Source organism: Psammomys obesus, unplaced genomic scaffold, assembly GCF_907164565.1.
Source record: "Psammomys obesus unplaced genomic scaffold, mPsaObe1.curated_primary_1811, whole genome shotgun sequence".
NCBI classification, from domain to species: domain Eukaryota; kingdom Metazoa; phylum Chordata; class Mammalia; order Rodentia; family Muridae; genus Psammomys; species Psammomys obesus.
The window spans coordinates 700,732-718,637 of NW_026594418.1; the positions used below are offsets into that span (position 1 = coordinate 700,732).

At 42.0% G+C, this 17,906-nt stretch overlaps 1 protein-coding gene across 1 annotated transcript in view; it reads right to left on the minus strand.

Annotated features, from left to right (window-relative positions):
• Positions 1 to 17,906, minus strand: part of Fggy (FGGY carbohydrate kinase domain containing) — a 334,558-nt gene that overhangs the window by 300,749 nt on the left and 15,903 nt on the right. The window contains exon 4 of the mRNA XM_055618965.1: positions 13,559 to 13,710. Coding sequence (XP_055474940.1) covers positions 13,559 to 13,710 — 152 coding nt within the window. The remainder of the gene's footprint in view (positions 1 to 13,558; positions 13,711 to 17,906) is intronic.

Genomic DNA, 17,906 nt, shown 5'->3' on the forward strand with positions numbered 1-17,906 from the left:
TGTGTGTGTGTGTGTGTGTGTGTGTGTGTGTGTGTGTGTGTGTGTGTCTCACTATGCAGCTCTGGTTACCCTGGAATTTGCTTTTGAAGACCAGGATGATCTCAAACTCACAGAGATCCTTCTGCCTCTGCCTCCCTCTGCTCCTTTTGTCCCCTCTGCTGTGATTAAAGGTGTGAGCCACCATGCCTGGCTGCATCAGGAATTTTCATAGGAACGGGAAGCTGACTAGTACATTTTTATTATTAATTCATGAAAAGAGTGTTTTTTTCAATGGTTTTAGTTTAGAGAATAGCTTTTGTAATGAGGGTTTATTATAAAAACAAAAGTTTCATTCAAGCATATACTAATATCATCTAAAATAAGGCAATACCCAGTGACTGCTTTTCTGTCATGTGGCCTACAGAACTTTTTAGAATATTTATATGTGAATATCCCGTACTAATGAATTTCTATGATTTAAACCTAACCAAAATTAAAGCATTATTGTAGTAACTTTTATTATATAGTGTTAGCAAGTTCATAAATTACTAAATCTAATAAAAATTACATGGATGCATCCTCTCCTAAAAGTTATCTGTAAAGACTAAGCATAATTTTTGTCAAGGGCTTTCCCGGTGAACAATGTGAACCCATCTCCCTTCACTGTTAGATTACTTAAATGAATCCAGAAACAAGCATGCCAAAAATGCATCCCAACACTTTTCTTCCAACAATTGACTGTTTTGTTATCATCATTACTGTCACAAGCAATCAAGAATCTGCTATATCCCCTCTGATACACAATATGCCAAGGATCCATTTCATTAATAGGAACCTCAGGGCCACAGATACATGAGCTGCCTAGATTACGCAGACATTGGGAAGACAGACTGGAAACAAATCCTGGCCATGAACACCAGGCCCCTCCTCCTCTAACCATCATCCAGCTGCTGCTTCCCAGAGCAGGGAGGTGCTTGACAAATACTTACACAGTGATTCACTTTCTTTCTCTCAGGTCTCTGGGTATGTCTCTGACCCCCAGACAAGGCCAGATTATATGGCTGCACAACAAGACAACTGCAAGATGTATCTGTCTGATGGTCTCTGATTCCTCCCACATATCTCTGGAGTTCACAAAATGCCAACACTGAAGAACTCCAAAGGTCATATGCACCAGCTCTTCCCAAATGCCGAAATCATGGTGCTAGTCCATGAACAAAACTTTTCCCTAATCAGTAGCCAAGTCAAAATTTAAAAAAATAATAAAAAAACATGGTTATTTAGTAATAAAATTATAAACATCTATGAATCCTATAAATAACTATTTGGTAAAAATTGAGACTGTATCTCCTAATTTCTTTGCTTTAACTTAGGTAAGTTTCAGTACACTTTAATGTATCGTTACTAGGGAAAGCTCTATCCATCACAGAGTTTAGATCCCTTAGCAATGTCATAATAAGCAACAAGCCAGATAGTACAGCAGAGCCCTGACTTGGGAGCTCGTAATGACCTTGGAGCTCGTAATGACCTTTTGAGTCAGAAGACATGAACCACTGAGACTACAAATCCCAGAAGCCACATGGAAACGGCTCTCTTGGAGGCTGTGGATAGGGGCTCCACAGTGTTTCCCACTGAGATCAGACTTCCCTTCACAGTCTGCGCCCAGGCATTGCCTCTCCATAGGCTGCAAGATACATTCGATGTTATACGAGTCCCTGAGTTCAACCAGCAAAATAGCCACAGCTCACTGTCCAGAGACAAGCAGTGAGATCATAGCTGAAGAATTCTTTCAGGGCCCTGGAACTGAGAAGGGGTGAAGGATTAATTGAGCTAGTCGCTCATTCCTTTTATTTACACATATCTGGGAAGAGCGTAAAGGAGAAGCAGCAGGATGTCTAAGAGGTTCCTACATTGTCCTGGGGTGCAGAAAAAGAGTTTCTGGGCTAGAATTTATAGAGCAGAAGGAAATGTAAGACCTTACTCTCAAGTATGATTCTCTAAATGTAACTCTAAATTTGTATCTAAAACTTGAAACTTTACTAGCTTTTTGTTTTATATTTCATATTTACTTTAAAATTTCAGGTTAGACAGAAGTGTTACATAGGATCCAAAATGTTCAAATAATGAGAACTGGCTCTGTAAACATCTCATTTATAGAATACACAGAAGTACCTTAACTGATTAAGGCAAGAGACAAACTGACCTTTATGACTCTTGTTTAAATTCAAATTTTACATTTAGAAGCCCAGGCTAGGAAGAGAGTGAGGCTTAGCATGAGCAAGGTCATAGGTCAAATTTCTTGCATAGAGGATAGGGGAGGCTTGAAAAATATTAATAGAAAATGCAAACCTGCATTCCAGCATTAGCAAAGTAGCATGTCACAACTCATTTCTTATCTAATTCTTCCCATCCTTAGCTTCTTCATCTTCAGAGACAGAATTACCATTTCCCTCCCTGGATATTCCCTGGGACTACATGAGGACACACAGTACATGGTGAATGAAGCCACATGCAGGCATTGCTCTTGTCTGTAGTCAAACAGTATCAACCTCTTAAGCAGAATTTATTCAGTATCTTATAAAGCTGTTCAGTTCATAGGTGTGATGTCTGAGCCAACTCAGAAAGAGCAAGTGTGAATGGAGTAAGAGTGAATGGATACACACAGGTACAGATACATCATAAGAAAGCAGTATAACAGTAGGATCTGAGTGCTCATTGAAAATGTGTCCACTTTGCTCTCATGTGTAAAATTTCTACTAAAATAAAATCTCAGGGAAAATGGCTTTTACAGCTTCTTGACCCTGATCCTAGAAGTGGGAGCTCCCTGAGGTGCAGCACAGCCTAGCTTTCTCCTGTCATCTCCATTAGGCATAGTGCTATGTATGGGATGGGTAATGAGCAAAGTTCTAAATCACTGAATGAATGAATGAATGAATGAATGAATGAATATATCCTTGCATGGCAGAATTATGAAGGTGAGAGGTGGGAACAGTAAAACCAACCAACCAAAAAAAAAAAAAAAAAAGGCCACATGGCTTCAAGTGTCAAGCCATCTTTCTCTTGACTCTAGAGGCAATGGACATGCATGTGCAGCCGTTAGGAAACCAGACAGCAAGCTAGCTGGGAATGTGATGTGAGTACTATAGTCACCAGTCTAGTGTCTGCCTAGTCAAGAGACATGGATTCTTTCAGCAAACATTTGCTGTATTTCCAGTGCTTAGCACTGGCTCAACTCTGGGCACTAGGTAGTTAAAACAGGAATGGAAAGATCTGACGCTCCTTCTACGGAACTAAGAATCCAACAAACCAAATGAGGAAGAAATACAGCGTTACAGAAAAACAAAACGGAGTCCAAAAGAACTTCCTTGAGACCATGTTCCTCAAACCTGTTGGCAAGTTACTTCATTTGTTTTTTGCTTGTTTGTTCAGGCTTTTTATATTTCTCTTCAAAGTATGAGAAATTAGAATATTTAACCTTACAAGGCCACATCCTAGAGCAAATACAAGAAGAAATAAGATACATAAATATATAAAAGAAACATAAGTCAGACTCTCTACCATAAACTATAAAGGAAAATGAAAACAGTAAGAGATGGCATCTTCAATGTTGCTAGGTGACCGTATGGGCACTTTTTTTCTATTGTATATTTTTCTGGCATTCTGTCGGACTACAAAACTAAGACAGTTCTGTCTTAGTTTTATTTAGTTCTGTCATCAAATATGCAAATCTGGGAAGGAGCTTAGGGTGCAGGTTTCTGTCTTCCACACTGTAAGTTTCTCCAATGCCAGTTTACTGCAAACAACCCTACAGAAAATCCACAACGGACATCTCTAATGGATACTACCAGATACAAATTTCAAATGCTGGAGCTGGTCCTGGTGCACAGAGCTGTGGCACAAGCATCCTACAGAAAAATCTTTAGATTAGCAGATGTGTTTTAGTTTCTCCTGGAGAAAAATGGAAAAAAAAATTAGACAGGGGGTATCATTCATTGCCAAGGTGCAGGGACATAGCAGAGCGAACCCTAACCTCCCCAAAACTTGTATTCACTTCGCTTGGAAGGTAAGCTGGTTAACAGGTCTGCAGCGAAGGGCTGGGCCCAGATAGGAAGAACCTACAATCCTAGGATTTTCATTTCCCATAATGGCAAAGAGAAAATAAACTTAGATTGAGCATGGAGCAGGGCTGCACTTTAGAATGGATATGCCCAGCAATCAAAAATGGCATAATTCATAATTTAGTGCACTCATCCATACTTCATGTATATAAGTACAGATTATGACCTTGAGCTACTCAGCAGAGCTCTAGGTGCCAGGCAGCACATGGATAAATCAGATGCAGTGTGATAGTTACCATTGTACGGATAACACAGAGGGCGCTGCACAGGAAGTGAGTCGGGCACTAGTCAACATTAGATGGAGAAGGTCAGGGATGGCTCCCATGAGAAGGTGAATCTGAGTCTTAGGCAATCGGTAGGCATTCAAATATAGGGAGGGGAATTACAGGATTTCCAGGAAGAAAGGGTGGGGGGGACTAAGCAAAGACACAGAGGTGTGACAGAATCTGGCATGGAATCACAGCCAATGACCGAGGAATGCTCCATCTGTAAAATCTTTCCATTGCGCTCAGCATTTGTCATAGGAAAAGCAAGGATGGAGTCCTTATACATGCTCCCACAGCCGGGATCTCAAATGCAAAAGCCTGGAGGGGAGGGTTGGAAAAGGAAATGGTTGAGCAGTCTGGGTGGGACTTCTGTGAGAAGAGGGATGCCAGGTCTCTAACAAGACAGGCCCTTCTCAGATCGGCCATCCTCTGGCATGGTCATGTGAGCCTGGAACTGTCAGCTTCCTTCTCTTCCAGATTTGCAGAAATCTATGTTTTCATGAGAAACTGCTTAGTTTGTAACTACTGGACATACTCAAAATTGTTTTTCCAAAGTATATGATGAGTCAAACAAAACCTGTCTTGGGGCTTGATTTAGTCTGTGGACTGCCTCTGTAAGCAAGAGGGAACAAATGAGTGACTTTAAGAGCAAGCAGTAAGGGATGGTAGTTAGAGCCTAAGAATGGTGGGCAGGCTGAGCCTGGTGAGAACCTGCCAAGAGTTCATGCCTTTCAGGGATGTCATGGAAGCCTGTGAACCTTGAACCTTAGTTCCCTTGACTGTACAATGAGATGATGAGACTGTGTTACAGAGGAGTGTACATGAAATTCCTAAGTGATATTTAGGAAAATGGGTCCAAGAAGAAAAACATTCCCCTGAGGATAACAAAGTGTTATCAGCCAGAAAGTCTGGCAGTGGTTACAAGGCTATTTTTTCATGGGGAATTACCAAGAAGCAAAGAATGAAACTGCTATTACCATAACCTAGGAATGCAGCCAAGGGCAGTGTCCCACTAGTGATGTTTTCTTTCTCTACAACTAGTCCACTTTTTGTATGAATACTTCCTCCGAAGATAGGTATTTGGGAGACTGCAAAGTCAATATTTTAATGCTTTTCTCTTTAATAATACAGTGTATACTTTGTCGTTATACAAATATTTACTGTCTACCAAGTATAGCATTGTGACAGAATGATTTTTTAAGTCATAAAACAGATTGTGTCACACTCAGGCTTAAAACCTATCAACCATCCCACTGCTCTTAGACTAAAGTCAAAACTTCAGCCCAGGGCTCCAAAGCTATGCACACTCTGGCCTATGCCTGCTGAGCACACCACAGCCTGCTCCATGCTGAACTCAGACAGCCCACCATGCTAACCTAGGCGATGTCATGAGGTGAGTTCCTTCCTGCAAGGAATCATTGCTCCCTACTAAGACTCTCATCTGTGTGGTCCAGTGCAACCACCTGAAAGAGCCCAGGCTAGCCATGCCAAATCCTCCACAGCATCCTCAAGAAAACAAAACCGTGTGTGTGTGTGTGTGTGTGTGTGTGTGTGTGTGTGTGCGCGCGCGCGCCTCCTTGTCGATTTTCTGTCTCTCTAAAATAGATCCCAGAAGCTGTCTAGGTCCTTCACCTCTCTTTTTACCTGGGGATCCCCTAATCTCAGCACAGTTCCTATCACCTAGAGACCCTCGAAATAAAAGTATAAGCCCACCACCAGCTGCTAACAACTGTAGAGCCTCTGAAGTCTGCCACCAACAGTCTTTCCCTGACCTAGTTCATGGATAGCCTGACAGGAAAACAGCTGAAGAAACAGAGAAAAAAAAAGACAGTGAGGCCATATTCTGAATGGGAAATGTCAAAGTTCTGACCCAGCGTGGTCACTTACTAGCTAAGAAGCTTGGTGCAAACTTCAAGTCTCTGTACGTACTTCCTGATACATAAAGGACAATATTACCTTGTAGGCTGATTGTCAGGATAAGATGGATTAGCAGTAGTAAAACTGCTTGGAAGTGTAAATACATAGTATATAGCTAAAATTATATACTTACAAGGCACTATTTGCAATTACTTCCTGGTTCTGTTCTCTCAGCTTGGTTGACCTATATTTCTCTTCTGATCAGACTAATTTCCTGGCAGCATAGTCTGCTTTTGGATGTCTACACAGGTTGGTGCAGGTGCCTTTAGAATATGGGCGGAGGAAAGAACCATGGCAAAGCTGTCAGTGTAGGCTTCCTTACTGGTCAGGGAACATAAACTGTTTAACTCTGACAAGCTTTACTTTCCTAATCTGTAAAATGAGGTAAATGAAACGTACCCCCACAAGAGTGCTTTGGCAATAATCAAATAATCTTTGTGCAATAAAATACTAGTAGTTCAGGGGCTGGAGTTACTAGGGACGTTTAGGGCAAACAGGGAGAAGATTCTCACTGCCTGCCTGTCCTGGGCTAATGCTTGGCTGTCTTTGAGCAGTTATCACACACAGCAGATAATCATACCATCCCTGGACCTCTCCCTGCTTCCTGATTGTCTCTTGACAGTCTCATGTGCTTTGCTTTTAACTAAGCAGGAAACAAAACTGTCATAAAGCATTCACTACTCACAAAGGCCAGCCCAGGAAGGAAGACATTCTAGTGTTTAGAATTCACTCATCCGTAGATAACATAAAGCTGAAATGCCCACCTCCATCAAGGAGAAAAACTTAAAAACACCATAGCAGAAAAATCAAACTATTTTTTTTATTTTTTAATTTATTACAATTTATTCACCTTGTATCCCAGCTGTAGCCCCCTCCCTCGTCCCCTCCCAATCCTACCCTCTTTCTTCTCCTCCCATGCCCCTTCCCCAGTCCACTGTTAGGGAAGGTCCTCCTCCCCTTCCATCTGACCCTAGTCTATCAGGTCTCATCAGGATTGGCTGCATTGTCTTCCTCTGTGGCCTAGTAAGGCTGCTACCCCCTCAGGGGGAGATGATCAAAGAGGCAGCCACTGAGTTCATGTCAGAGACAGCCCCTGTTCCCATTACTAGAGAACCCACTTGGTGACTGAGCTGCCATGGGTGACATCTGTGCAGGTGTTCTAGGTTATCTCCATGCATGGTCCTTGGTTGGAGTATGAGTCTCAGAAAAGACCCCTGTGCCCAGATTTTTTGGCTCTGTTGCTCTCCTCGTGGAGCTCCAATCTCCTCCAGGTCTTTCTATCTCACCCTTCCTTCGTAAGATTCCCTGCACTCTGCCCAAACTATTTTTTAAACATCTACTTTCCAAACCACTTTCCAAATATCCCACTAAATTAAAACAATTTTCCAAGGCCATTATAACAGTCCAGTGCTCTGTGTTTTCAAGAAGTTCGTTTAGCTTTTCTGGGGTCCTACAAGTGGTTAGAGGTAGGAAAAAGATTTAAACACAATGTGTCTCACTTCAATCCTAGACACCTTTTTGCTGTAAGTATTGTAGAACTATGCTGAGTCTCTCAAACTTTTACAACATCTGTATCGGCTCTAGCACCTGGACAGGAGTGGAAAGAAGTAGGCCTGCGTGTGAAATTTTAAGCTACCCTAAGAAAGACAATAGTGTCTATGATTGTGACATTAAGAGAGGGAGGAAAAAAAAAGATGGTATTTGAAAAAAATTAACAAGTTTCATGATCAGAATAAACTGTAAGATAAAGGGTTTATTAGATCATCAAGAAAGATCGAACAATCAAACAAGGAAAATCACCAATAAGAGCTGACAAGCCTCTTATCAGACAGAAAGGACCAGGTGTTTCTCAAAGGGTCAAGACTCCTTTAGGGATTGAATGACCCTTTCACAGGGGTCACCCAAGAACATCAGAAAACACAAACATTCACATTGTGATTCATAACAATAGCAAAATTACAGTTACAAAGTAGCAACAAAAATAATTTTGTGGTGAGGGGTCACCACAATATGAAGAACTGTACTAAAAGGGTTGCAGCATTGGAAAGGTTGAGAACCACTGCACTAGAATTACAAAGTAAGATCTGTTTGATGCCCAGTATGAGGTTTGTTTTTTTTTCCATCAGTTTCTACTGTGATACACTCAACTGTTACATTATCACTCTACACCCCAACACCCTAGATCCTCACAGGACTCTACCTGGGTCAGGAAAGGTGTGTCAGAACAACTAGGTCTAGTTAGGTCCCAAGTTGGGACCTGAACTCATTTCTCAGTGTATCCTGAGGCAAAAAGAAGCACAGGACATGGATAGTGGGGGTAGGGGGGAGCTGAATAATTTGTTTTTTTCTTTGGGGACAATGGCAGGAAAAGGAAGTGACTGAAAAGTCAGACTGCCATCTCTCCAGGTGTCCTAGAAAGGCCCAGCTACCCATGTTTCAGTAACACAGAGCTGTCAGAATCCACATCAGCATCAGCTGTTACCTCTCCTGATCTTCCACAGTCTGCATCTTGTTACCTACAATATTTCATGTTCATAAACATGGGCACGTCCAGCTGCTCCAGGATGCCAGATCTTAATTTACAGTTACCCTTCATTAAGATAAGAGTCGGAATCATTGAGGCCAAATGGAAAAATCTGGGCTGCTGGGGTTTATAAAAAATTCAAATTTTGCTTATCTGACAAATCTTATTATGGAGATGCACTTTAACCTAAATTATGGAAACCTTTTAAGAAACATGGTTAAAATTCCATATTGCAAGACCAGATCCCAGTGAGTTTGCCCAAGAGCTACATCTGTCCCAGTACATCCCTTTTGACTCCTGGGATGTCTGAACTCCAAACTCAACCTGCCTCCTTGGGACATGGGATCCCAAGCTAAGGACAAGGAGCACAGAAATGGCCGCATTATGAAACAGTGGTCAGCCCCTGTCAGCCTCACTGCCCTGTGTTATGCCTAAAGCTTCCGACACTCATTGCCTCTCTACCCTGCAGTGCCTAACAACTCTGCTCTCTTTAGTTCTTACCTGAAGCACAATATCAAATCACTGAAATTATTCAAAATCTATGTGGCTTAGGGGCAGAGCAGTGAACAATGGATTGGATATGATCTCTATCCACCTGTAGATTACAATGGTCAGAGGAAGCAAACACAATAGAAACCATCATGAGAAATGCCTTAACAGCATGTGAACCACAACAGCAATACTGTCAATGGTAAGAGCCTTCTAACCAGAGGGAAAGGCTTTCTTTCCAAGGAAGCACACAGACAGAGGAGAGCTAGTGATGAGGAGGAGACAGCCACACAGAAATTACTGTTCTAGGCAGAGAAAGAGCACTTTTGAGACCAACTGGGCCAGTCAATGTTTTTTTCCCAGATCCAGACAAATGTATTTTCTGTTTTGCACGCCACATAGTTTCCATCTTGGCTGCTCAGGTGCAACAAAACAGATGCAACAAACAATACATCAATGAGTGGCTGTGGCTGTGGCTGTGGCTGTGGCTGTGGCTGTGGCTGTGTTCCAGTAAAGCTTTGGTGACAGCCACTAACCTTCAACTAATTTTCAAGTGTCACCAAATATTCTTTTGATTCCTCCTCAACATTTGAACATGTAAAATACTTTCTTAGCTCCCAAGTTCCCCAGTAACATGTCCAAAAAGCATGCAGAGAGCAAAAGTATAATCTGCCATCCTCTAGCCAGGAGTATAGTGGGGAAGAACCAGCTGTGTTTGGGGAACTCTGACCGGATCCCTGTGTATGAATTAAAGTGAATAAAGGACATAAATGACATCATATACCATCTTCTAGGCCAGGGTACATGTGGTGTTATTTATCCTAGGAGCAAAGCCACTAGAGGCTTTCATGATGAGGAAGATCCAGTCTTATGCACACATGTCCTTGCCCTATTCAATCCTTACATCCCTGTCAAAGTTATCTAAGACACACCCCTCCTACTTCATAGCCAACAACCAGACTGCATCACCAAGTTGAGCCCTTAACAGGCTACTTACCTAACCTCTTCCCCAATTACATTCACCAAAGTCCCATCTTTTCCTTGGGACTAATGTGCCACACTGAAACTACATCAGAGGATCTGTCTAGGAGATCCTTCCCGTTAACTACAAGACAAAACCTCTACTTGTGCACTGAAGCTCATGCCTAACCATCTGCCTCCAGAAAGAAAATGTTTTTCTCCCAGAGCGTTTCACATGTCCCTGGATCACCATGCTTACAGTGTCTTCACGCAATGGCTGTTTCCATACAACTGACTCCCCCAAACTTCACTTACTGGAGACTCTCTGCTTGTACAGGCGAAGACTTAGTTCTTATTGTCCCCTTTTTTTTCTGGTGTCTCTCCACCACTTACTGATTTATTATAGCAGAAACTCAGTCAGGACTTAGAAATGAAGGAATAATATAGAAATGATCTAGTAACCTGGTCGGTGGGAAAAGGTGTCTGCTTCCAAACCTAACAACTGAGTTTGATTCCCTGGGACCCACACGGCAGAAGGCAAAAACTAACTTCTAAAAGTTGTCCTCTGACCTCCATTTATATGTCTTTGGATGGTGTGGTCACACACAAACACACAAGTTAAAATAATAATAATAATAATAATAATAATAATAATAATAATAGTAAGTTATTTAATGAGTAGACAAATGACAGCTTAATAAACTTAAAAGCACCGACTCTCACGTTCTTATCTGAATATGTACTTGAACCACTCCAGTAAAGCTGTCTAACATCCCTGTATCTCCCATCAAAGAGTCAAAAAGAAGGTACCCTTTCCTGACTCCCCATAAATGCATGCTTTTCTTCTTCAAGAGCCAAGCATAACATTGAGACCAGCTATATAAATCTGAGGGCTGACAGCATCTGCATCACAGAGCAACCTGTTGGAAATGAAACTCTCCAGTTCTTTTGGTCACTGCCCCAGGGCAGCTGGAACAGCATATATGGTCTAAAAAGACCTCCAGTGACTCAGTTACACATTTAAGTTCCAGAAGCACTATAAGAAGATCTTTAAGAAGATGCTGAAGTTGGTTTTAGAAGTCTCATTAATTCTGAGTGCAATTATGTTAACATCAAAAGGATGTTGAGTGGGAAATCTCATGCATGCTGACAAAAAGACAAAGAGAAAAACAAAAACCTTGTCAATCTTAGGTTCACTTTCAGATACATGAATATGCAGAAAAAGAATGTTTTGATCTTTACTCAAAACATTTTAAAGGGAATTGTATTTTAAAAAGTAATACATAGCCAGTGCCTGTAGTTACAGCTTCCTTGGGGTATGAAGGATAAGGGTTTCGTGAGTCCAGGAGTTTCTGGGCTGTAGTGTGCTGTGCCAATCTAGTGTCCATACTAAATTCAGGATCAACATGGCGACTCTCAATTTTAGAAACCACTAGGTTGCCTGAGGAAGCGTGTATGAACTGTTAGAATGGAACACATGAGAAATAAATACCTGCATGTTCTGAGGAGGTGTGGAAAATGGTGATGTCAGCTTAATATGGCTCCCAACAGACATGGATGGGTGAGAAATAATGCAATCTGGACTAGAAATTAATTACTTTCTGTTTATCTCAAAGATATGATGGTAAAGGTGCAGATCTCTGGGCAGCTATGAATCTCATATAAACACTGGACCATCTTCCTGCTCTGAGTTCTGAGCAGAACTCAGTGCAACTCTTCTTCTATATGCCCACAAAGGCAAACACATTCCATGCATTCCTTCCTTGTCTTGCAATTAAGATCGGGTAACTTTAAAGAATATACTGTCACCCTTATTCCTGGTTCAGAGCACCTGATGGAATGAGCTGGAATTTGGAGGTTTCTAACTCTGGCTGTACCATGTGTTTGATAGAATCAGACGTCTTCTCTGTCCTCACCAGGCAGAGCTTGTCAGGACTAAGCTAACTGGTGCTTACAAAACCCACAGCGCGTGGCAGTGCACAGCACTTCTGTATGCGGATGTGTGCTTCAGCCCATTTCAGTTGATTATTAAAACTGGTCTGATCCACCTCTCTCACTGCATACAAGAAAAAAGAGGGAAGGCCTGGGCTAAAAAGGATTTTTCCCAAAGTGTACAATTGTTGAGGGCAGAGGCAGAATCAGATCCTCACAATCTTTGACTCCTGACCATTTCAAACTCAGCAACCACAGGGGCTTTCTGCAGATTGAAATGGACGAGATAGATAGAAAGCCAGGCCTCCTTTGATAATCTTGGCCCTCCTGTTGCCTTGCTGCTGACTTCTGTTCACAAGGCTGGGGCACCTTCAAAAATCCCTCTACTTTACCCACCTCCACATACAGTCCGAATAACTGATGACTCGCACCCCCTGAAACCCAGAGCCAGTAATGAATCACACCAACTCTTGCTCATTTGATGGATTCTCTATGCAGCAGACCACCTAGGGGATTCAAGTGCCTGTGGTTCCCAGAGGAGGTGAACTTTCTCACCCATTCATCTCTGATGGGAGCCATTAAGCTGACATCACCATTTTCCACACTTCATAAAGAAGTGCTAACATCTGGAAATGGAAACCAACTGCCAGAGCTTTGACCAAGATCACCATATCACTCAAAGGCAGGGAAACTCAAGGGCAGGTAAAATGAGAAAGAGATATCTTGAATGTCAACAATGCCAAAGATGAATAATTTGGGGCTAAGAGCATATAGACAAAGAAGGCTCTGGTCAGAAGGACTGGACTTAAGTCCCAGCCCTGCCACTCTCTAATTGGAATGGCAATTAACCTCTGAACTTCAGCAGAGAACACTACATTAAGAGAACTGGTTTTGGAGTCAAGTGGTTTCAAGTTCAAATCCTGTATACTTTCTTGCTTCAATACTATTTATTGCATCACTTGTGGTGATGTGGTTCCTCTTAATGAGCTTAATTTTTCTAACCTACAAAATGGAGACAATGTGTTAAGAAAAAAGAAAAAACTACTTGGGCATGATAATGCTTGCCTATAATCCTAGCACTCAGAAAGAAGAGACTTGACTTTGAGGTGAAACAGGGCTTTAAAAAAAAAAAAAGCTATCTCAGAATACCCTACTGCACAGGGTTATAGGGTTCAAGGAGATACGACATAGAATGCCTGTCATCTGTGTATGAAAAAGAACAATTAACTGGACCCTACACGAGAAGATGGGCTCAGCCTCGTCAGGCTGACTGGGTAAAACCAAACACTGAAGTCCTGACAGGGCATTCTTAGTCCACAGTGAAGGAACACCTCCACTCTTCCACAACTGCTGGTGCCCTCCCACACACTCACCTCCTTCAACCACAGGAGCTTTGGGGCCTGCATCTCCACAGACATCACACCACCCACATACTGGAGGACATCATGCTTGGTCTCGTTGATTCTCTGAACCTGGCTGACTGCTCGATGGTCCAGCCACATAATAATGTTTCGAGAGGAATCCCCTAGAAGACATGAGAAAGATATACAGAGATGTTGTCTTCTCTTTCTAGTTCAAGGGGACAACAATGTATTCCCAAGCAAAGCACTACAAAATTTCTACTGTAAATTCATGTATCGAAAATGAACAAAGTGGGAGCCGGGGAGATGACTCAGAGGCTAAAAGCACTTCCCACCAAGCCTGATGATCTGAGCTTGAACTCCCAGAACCCACGTGCTAGAAGGAGAGAACCAACTCTTGCAAGTTGTCCTCTGACCTTCCCATGTGTCAAAAGTACCCCCCACACAAACACACACATGTACATCAAATAAATAGGTAAGTGAATATAAAATGAATTGAATTTAAAGTGAAAGTACACAGCAAGGCTGTGAGAAGCCTACTCTCCACCTTTCATCGTGACTCCAACATTTCTTCCTTGACCACAACCCCAGGGTTAGAGGTCATTCACATGTACAAACCCATATTCATGGACACACACACATACATTCTCATACACATACATAATATTTTAAGTCAATATTAAAACTGACTGAAATCTGCCAATTACATTGCCATTATTACATTACCATCTATCTATATTATATTACCATTCTTCTCACAACTTTTTCCTTTCCTTCCCCAGCCCTCTTGTCAAGAAAAGAGCTATGAGATATGGCCAAGGTGATTCCTTGTCTAAGTAGGTGACACCTTTAAATACAGACAAATATTTTGAGAGTATAGATTTTACAGTTACACAAAGACATGTACATCCTGCTTCCAATTTTTCTGGTCAACTGAATTAAAAATGTGTTCATTTCAGGGTATTTTTCTCATTTCGTTGGTCGGTTTGGTGGAGAGGCAAGCACATGAGTTCTGAATGGGAGTACTGACTCAGGTTGCAGAGGGAGATAAAGTCTATCCATTTAGCTCCTTGGCTTCAGAGCCTACATCTGCACTATGGAGATACCAATACCTTAGCTAAGAGAGACTAACTGAAATCTATCATGTGTTAACTAGGAGACAGTGACAGCAAGGCACACATATCTATCTAGTCCTAGTTCCTGGCTGGTCCAGGAGGAAAGCATAAGGAGTGGTTGCAAGCCAGTTGGAAAAGGAGTCTTTATCCCTTATGTCCTGACTCTCCCTATTGTACCCCAGGGCAGCTAGCTGCCCTTTCCTGTCTTCCTGACTTCAAAGAATCCATGACAGAATGCACAGACAGACAGGCCTTCTTCCTATAACCATCGCTGATGTCTCTTGTTTTACTTTGCTTTCTGTTGCCATGATAAACACCTTGACAAAAAGCAACTTGGGAAAGGAAAAGATTTGTTTAGCTTACATGCCCTGATCACAGTCAATGACAAAGTCAGGTCAAGAACTCAGGAAAGAACAAAGGCAGGAACCATGGAGCTTTGCTGCTTACTGGCTAGCTCTCCACGGTTTGCTCAGCTACCTTTCTCACACCTTCCAATTCACCTACCCATGGGTGGCACCGCCCATGGGGAGCTAGGCCCTCCCACATCGATCAACAATCAGAAAGTTACCACACAGGCATGTCTACAGGCCAAACTGATGTAGACATTGCCTCAGGTGAGGTTCCTACTTCCCAAGTGACTCTAGCCTGTGTCAAGTTGACAAAACTAACAAGCATACATCCGAGGATCCAATGTGGAGAAAGCCACATGAACACCTAGGATATCATCAATGTGATACCACTGGGACCCACCAGCCATTATCACATATACATTTAATAGTGAAATAACTACAGAACTATGTATCTTGCTAATGGCAGGTGTTTAGTGTGTTTAAGTTTCACCTGAGCCCTGTGCTGTCCGACTTACTTATAGCATCTCACTTAAAGATGCTGTAAAACAACCCTCCACTACGATCATGATCCTGAGTTTGCGCTGGCAACTAAGATCCAACAGCTGACACTATTTCCAGATGGAAGCTGGGAAATCCATGAGGTGTGCTGTGAAACCAGGCCTGTGTGGAGAACAAGTAAACTGGAAAGGGGAATGCACAAGACTTAGATGTGTCAACATGAATGAACATGCAGGCAGAGAGATTTTAAAGCCCTACACATACTCTCCTCACTGAATATATGGACATATGTATAGCACAAACCCATGTGCTTATGTGCAGCAGTTAGGATGGTCATGTGGGAAAGCCCTGAACTGCAGAGAAAATTTTTTTAAAAAAGATACCTACCTTTAAATTTGGTTAAATTTCTTTTTTCATCCTAAGAAGTATCTGAAAGTCTATTGTGTTGTTATTTTAGGTTTTGTACCTTAAAAATAATTTTAACTAAATGTAATCAACCTAAGAAGATACCTAAAGAAATTATAAAGTTTAAAAAAAGAAATCATTCACTGGTTTTCCTGACCGGAAAAATTTTCAAGTCTCACTTAGCTTGGAAAAAAAAAAATAGAATATGAAACAAAGGCCTCCCAGGAGAACATCAAGAAGCACTTTCCTAAGAAGCAAAATGGTATAGTGTATAACAGAAATACTCCAGGCTCTGATTCTTACACCAAGCTACACACACTACCGGGATGACATTTCCGTCCTATGCAGAGCCATCAATGCTTCCAAATGTGCACAGGTGTGCAGGCATGCTGGGAGGGGGTGAGCCTGGTGGGGGAGCATCACTGTTGTTTAAATGGGTGGCGTGCGGCACTGCTACGTGACAGAAACACCTGTTGTTAAACTTCCAACTGTGCTAACACGAAACGGCAGCTGCTGCCACTGTACTCACTACTACAGCCGGAAAAAATACACCGGGAATTGAAAATTTATTATAACTCATTTTTCATTGGAGACAAAAAACTGGCAAGTTAATCTTTTTTTAGTTCTCCGAGAAAGTCACCCTTTAAGGATTCAACTGAAAGTATGTTTAGTCTTTCATTGCCTCTACATGCCAGGCACAATGAAAGTGTCCATGCTCTGTCCCTCTCAGGAGAGCTTGAGGAGAAAACTTCTGTGAGTACAATGACTACCAGGACAGAGTGCCTGCCACCGGAACACAGAAGGGCAGCTTAGAGGAGTCCCCCACGAGCTGGGCCTGCAGCCGCACACACAGACAAACTTTATTTAACTCTGAAAATGCCTGGTCACTGCTCAGCCACATTAAGGGAAAATGAGGAATGAGACACGGCAGAAACAACAGGGAATGCAAAACACCGACCCAGAAAGTGGACACAGTTTAAGGGAATTTGAGGAAGTTCAGAAAGCAGAACTGGAGTTACAGAGCCGCATGTTCATCTTTACTCCCTACTCATGCATTTAAAATTTTGAATACTTCCCTCAAGATGTTTTCGAAGCATATAATAAGAAATAGTAATAATAATTAAGTATGAACAAAAACATCTAAATGTTAGATTATTGTTGTACACAACAGTATATGTCCAACCCCCCTTCACGATCTACAGTTGTCCCTGCTGGGCGCTTGGTCCCCAAAACTTCACTAAGGGGACAGTCCGAATCAGGCTTGGGTACAGAGCGAGGTGTCTGCAGGGGGAGAAAGAACAAGTAACTGGCTAGGTGCCCTTCAAAGCAAGAAGGATGTTTTAAAAAGGCAAATGCTGACACTATTATCCTGCAGTGATGCTTACAGTTCTTAAACTGTTGTACTTAGCTTGTGCTGGTTAACATCTAAGAATAGCTGCATGCTTGCTAGTCCTCTGGGTTTGGTTTTAAAGGTTTTCAGGGTTATCTGCCTCGTCTGCGTAACCACTCTAGTAAGCAACCAAGTCTTGGACTCCACCTTGCAGGTAGAAAAAAGTTTTCAAAAAAAAAAAAACTTTAAAATTCTTATTTCATTTTCTAGCACAATCTAGTCCACCTCAGATAAAAATCTACCCTTAAGGTAACCTGTTGGAAGTCAAGAAGGTGTGGAGAAGTTCCGTCAGCTGGATGCAGTTAAAGGATGGATATATTTTAATATTTTAGGTAGAATATGGTCATTTTGCTTCACAGAGCTGCCACTGAGCTGTGCTTTTAACAGAGTGCCTTTAGCAAGTCTGTCCACAATGAGAAGTGGGATGCTGAGCACCGAGATGCATGCATAAGCTGTTTTAATAAGGCGCAGTGGTCTTCCACTGCAAACGTCACTTCTAAAATATTAAACTGTCCATTCACCTGTACCCAGACATTTTGCACAGCCAGAAATACTACGGAAACTAAGATTGCTATAAAGCCTATGATGGTTAGTGTTAATTA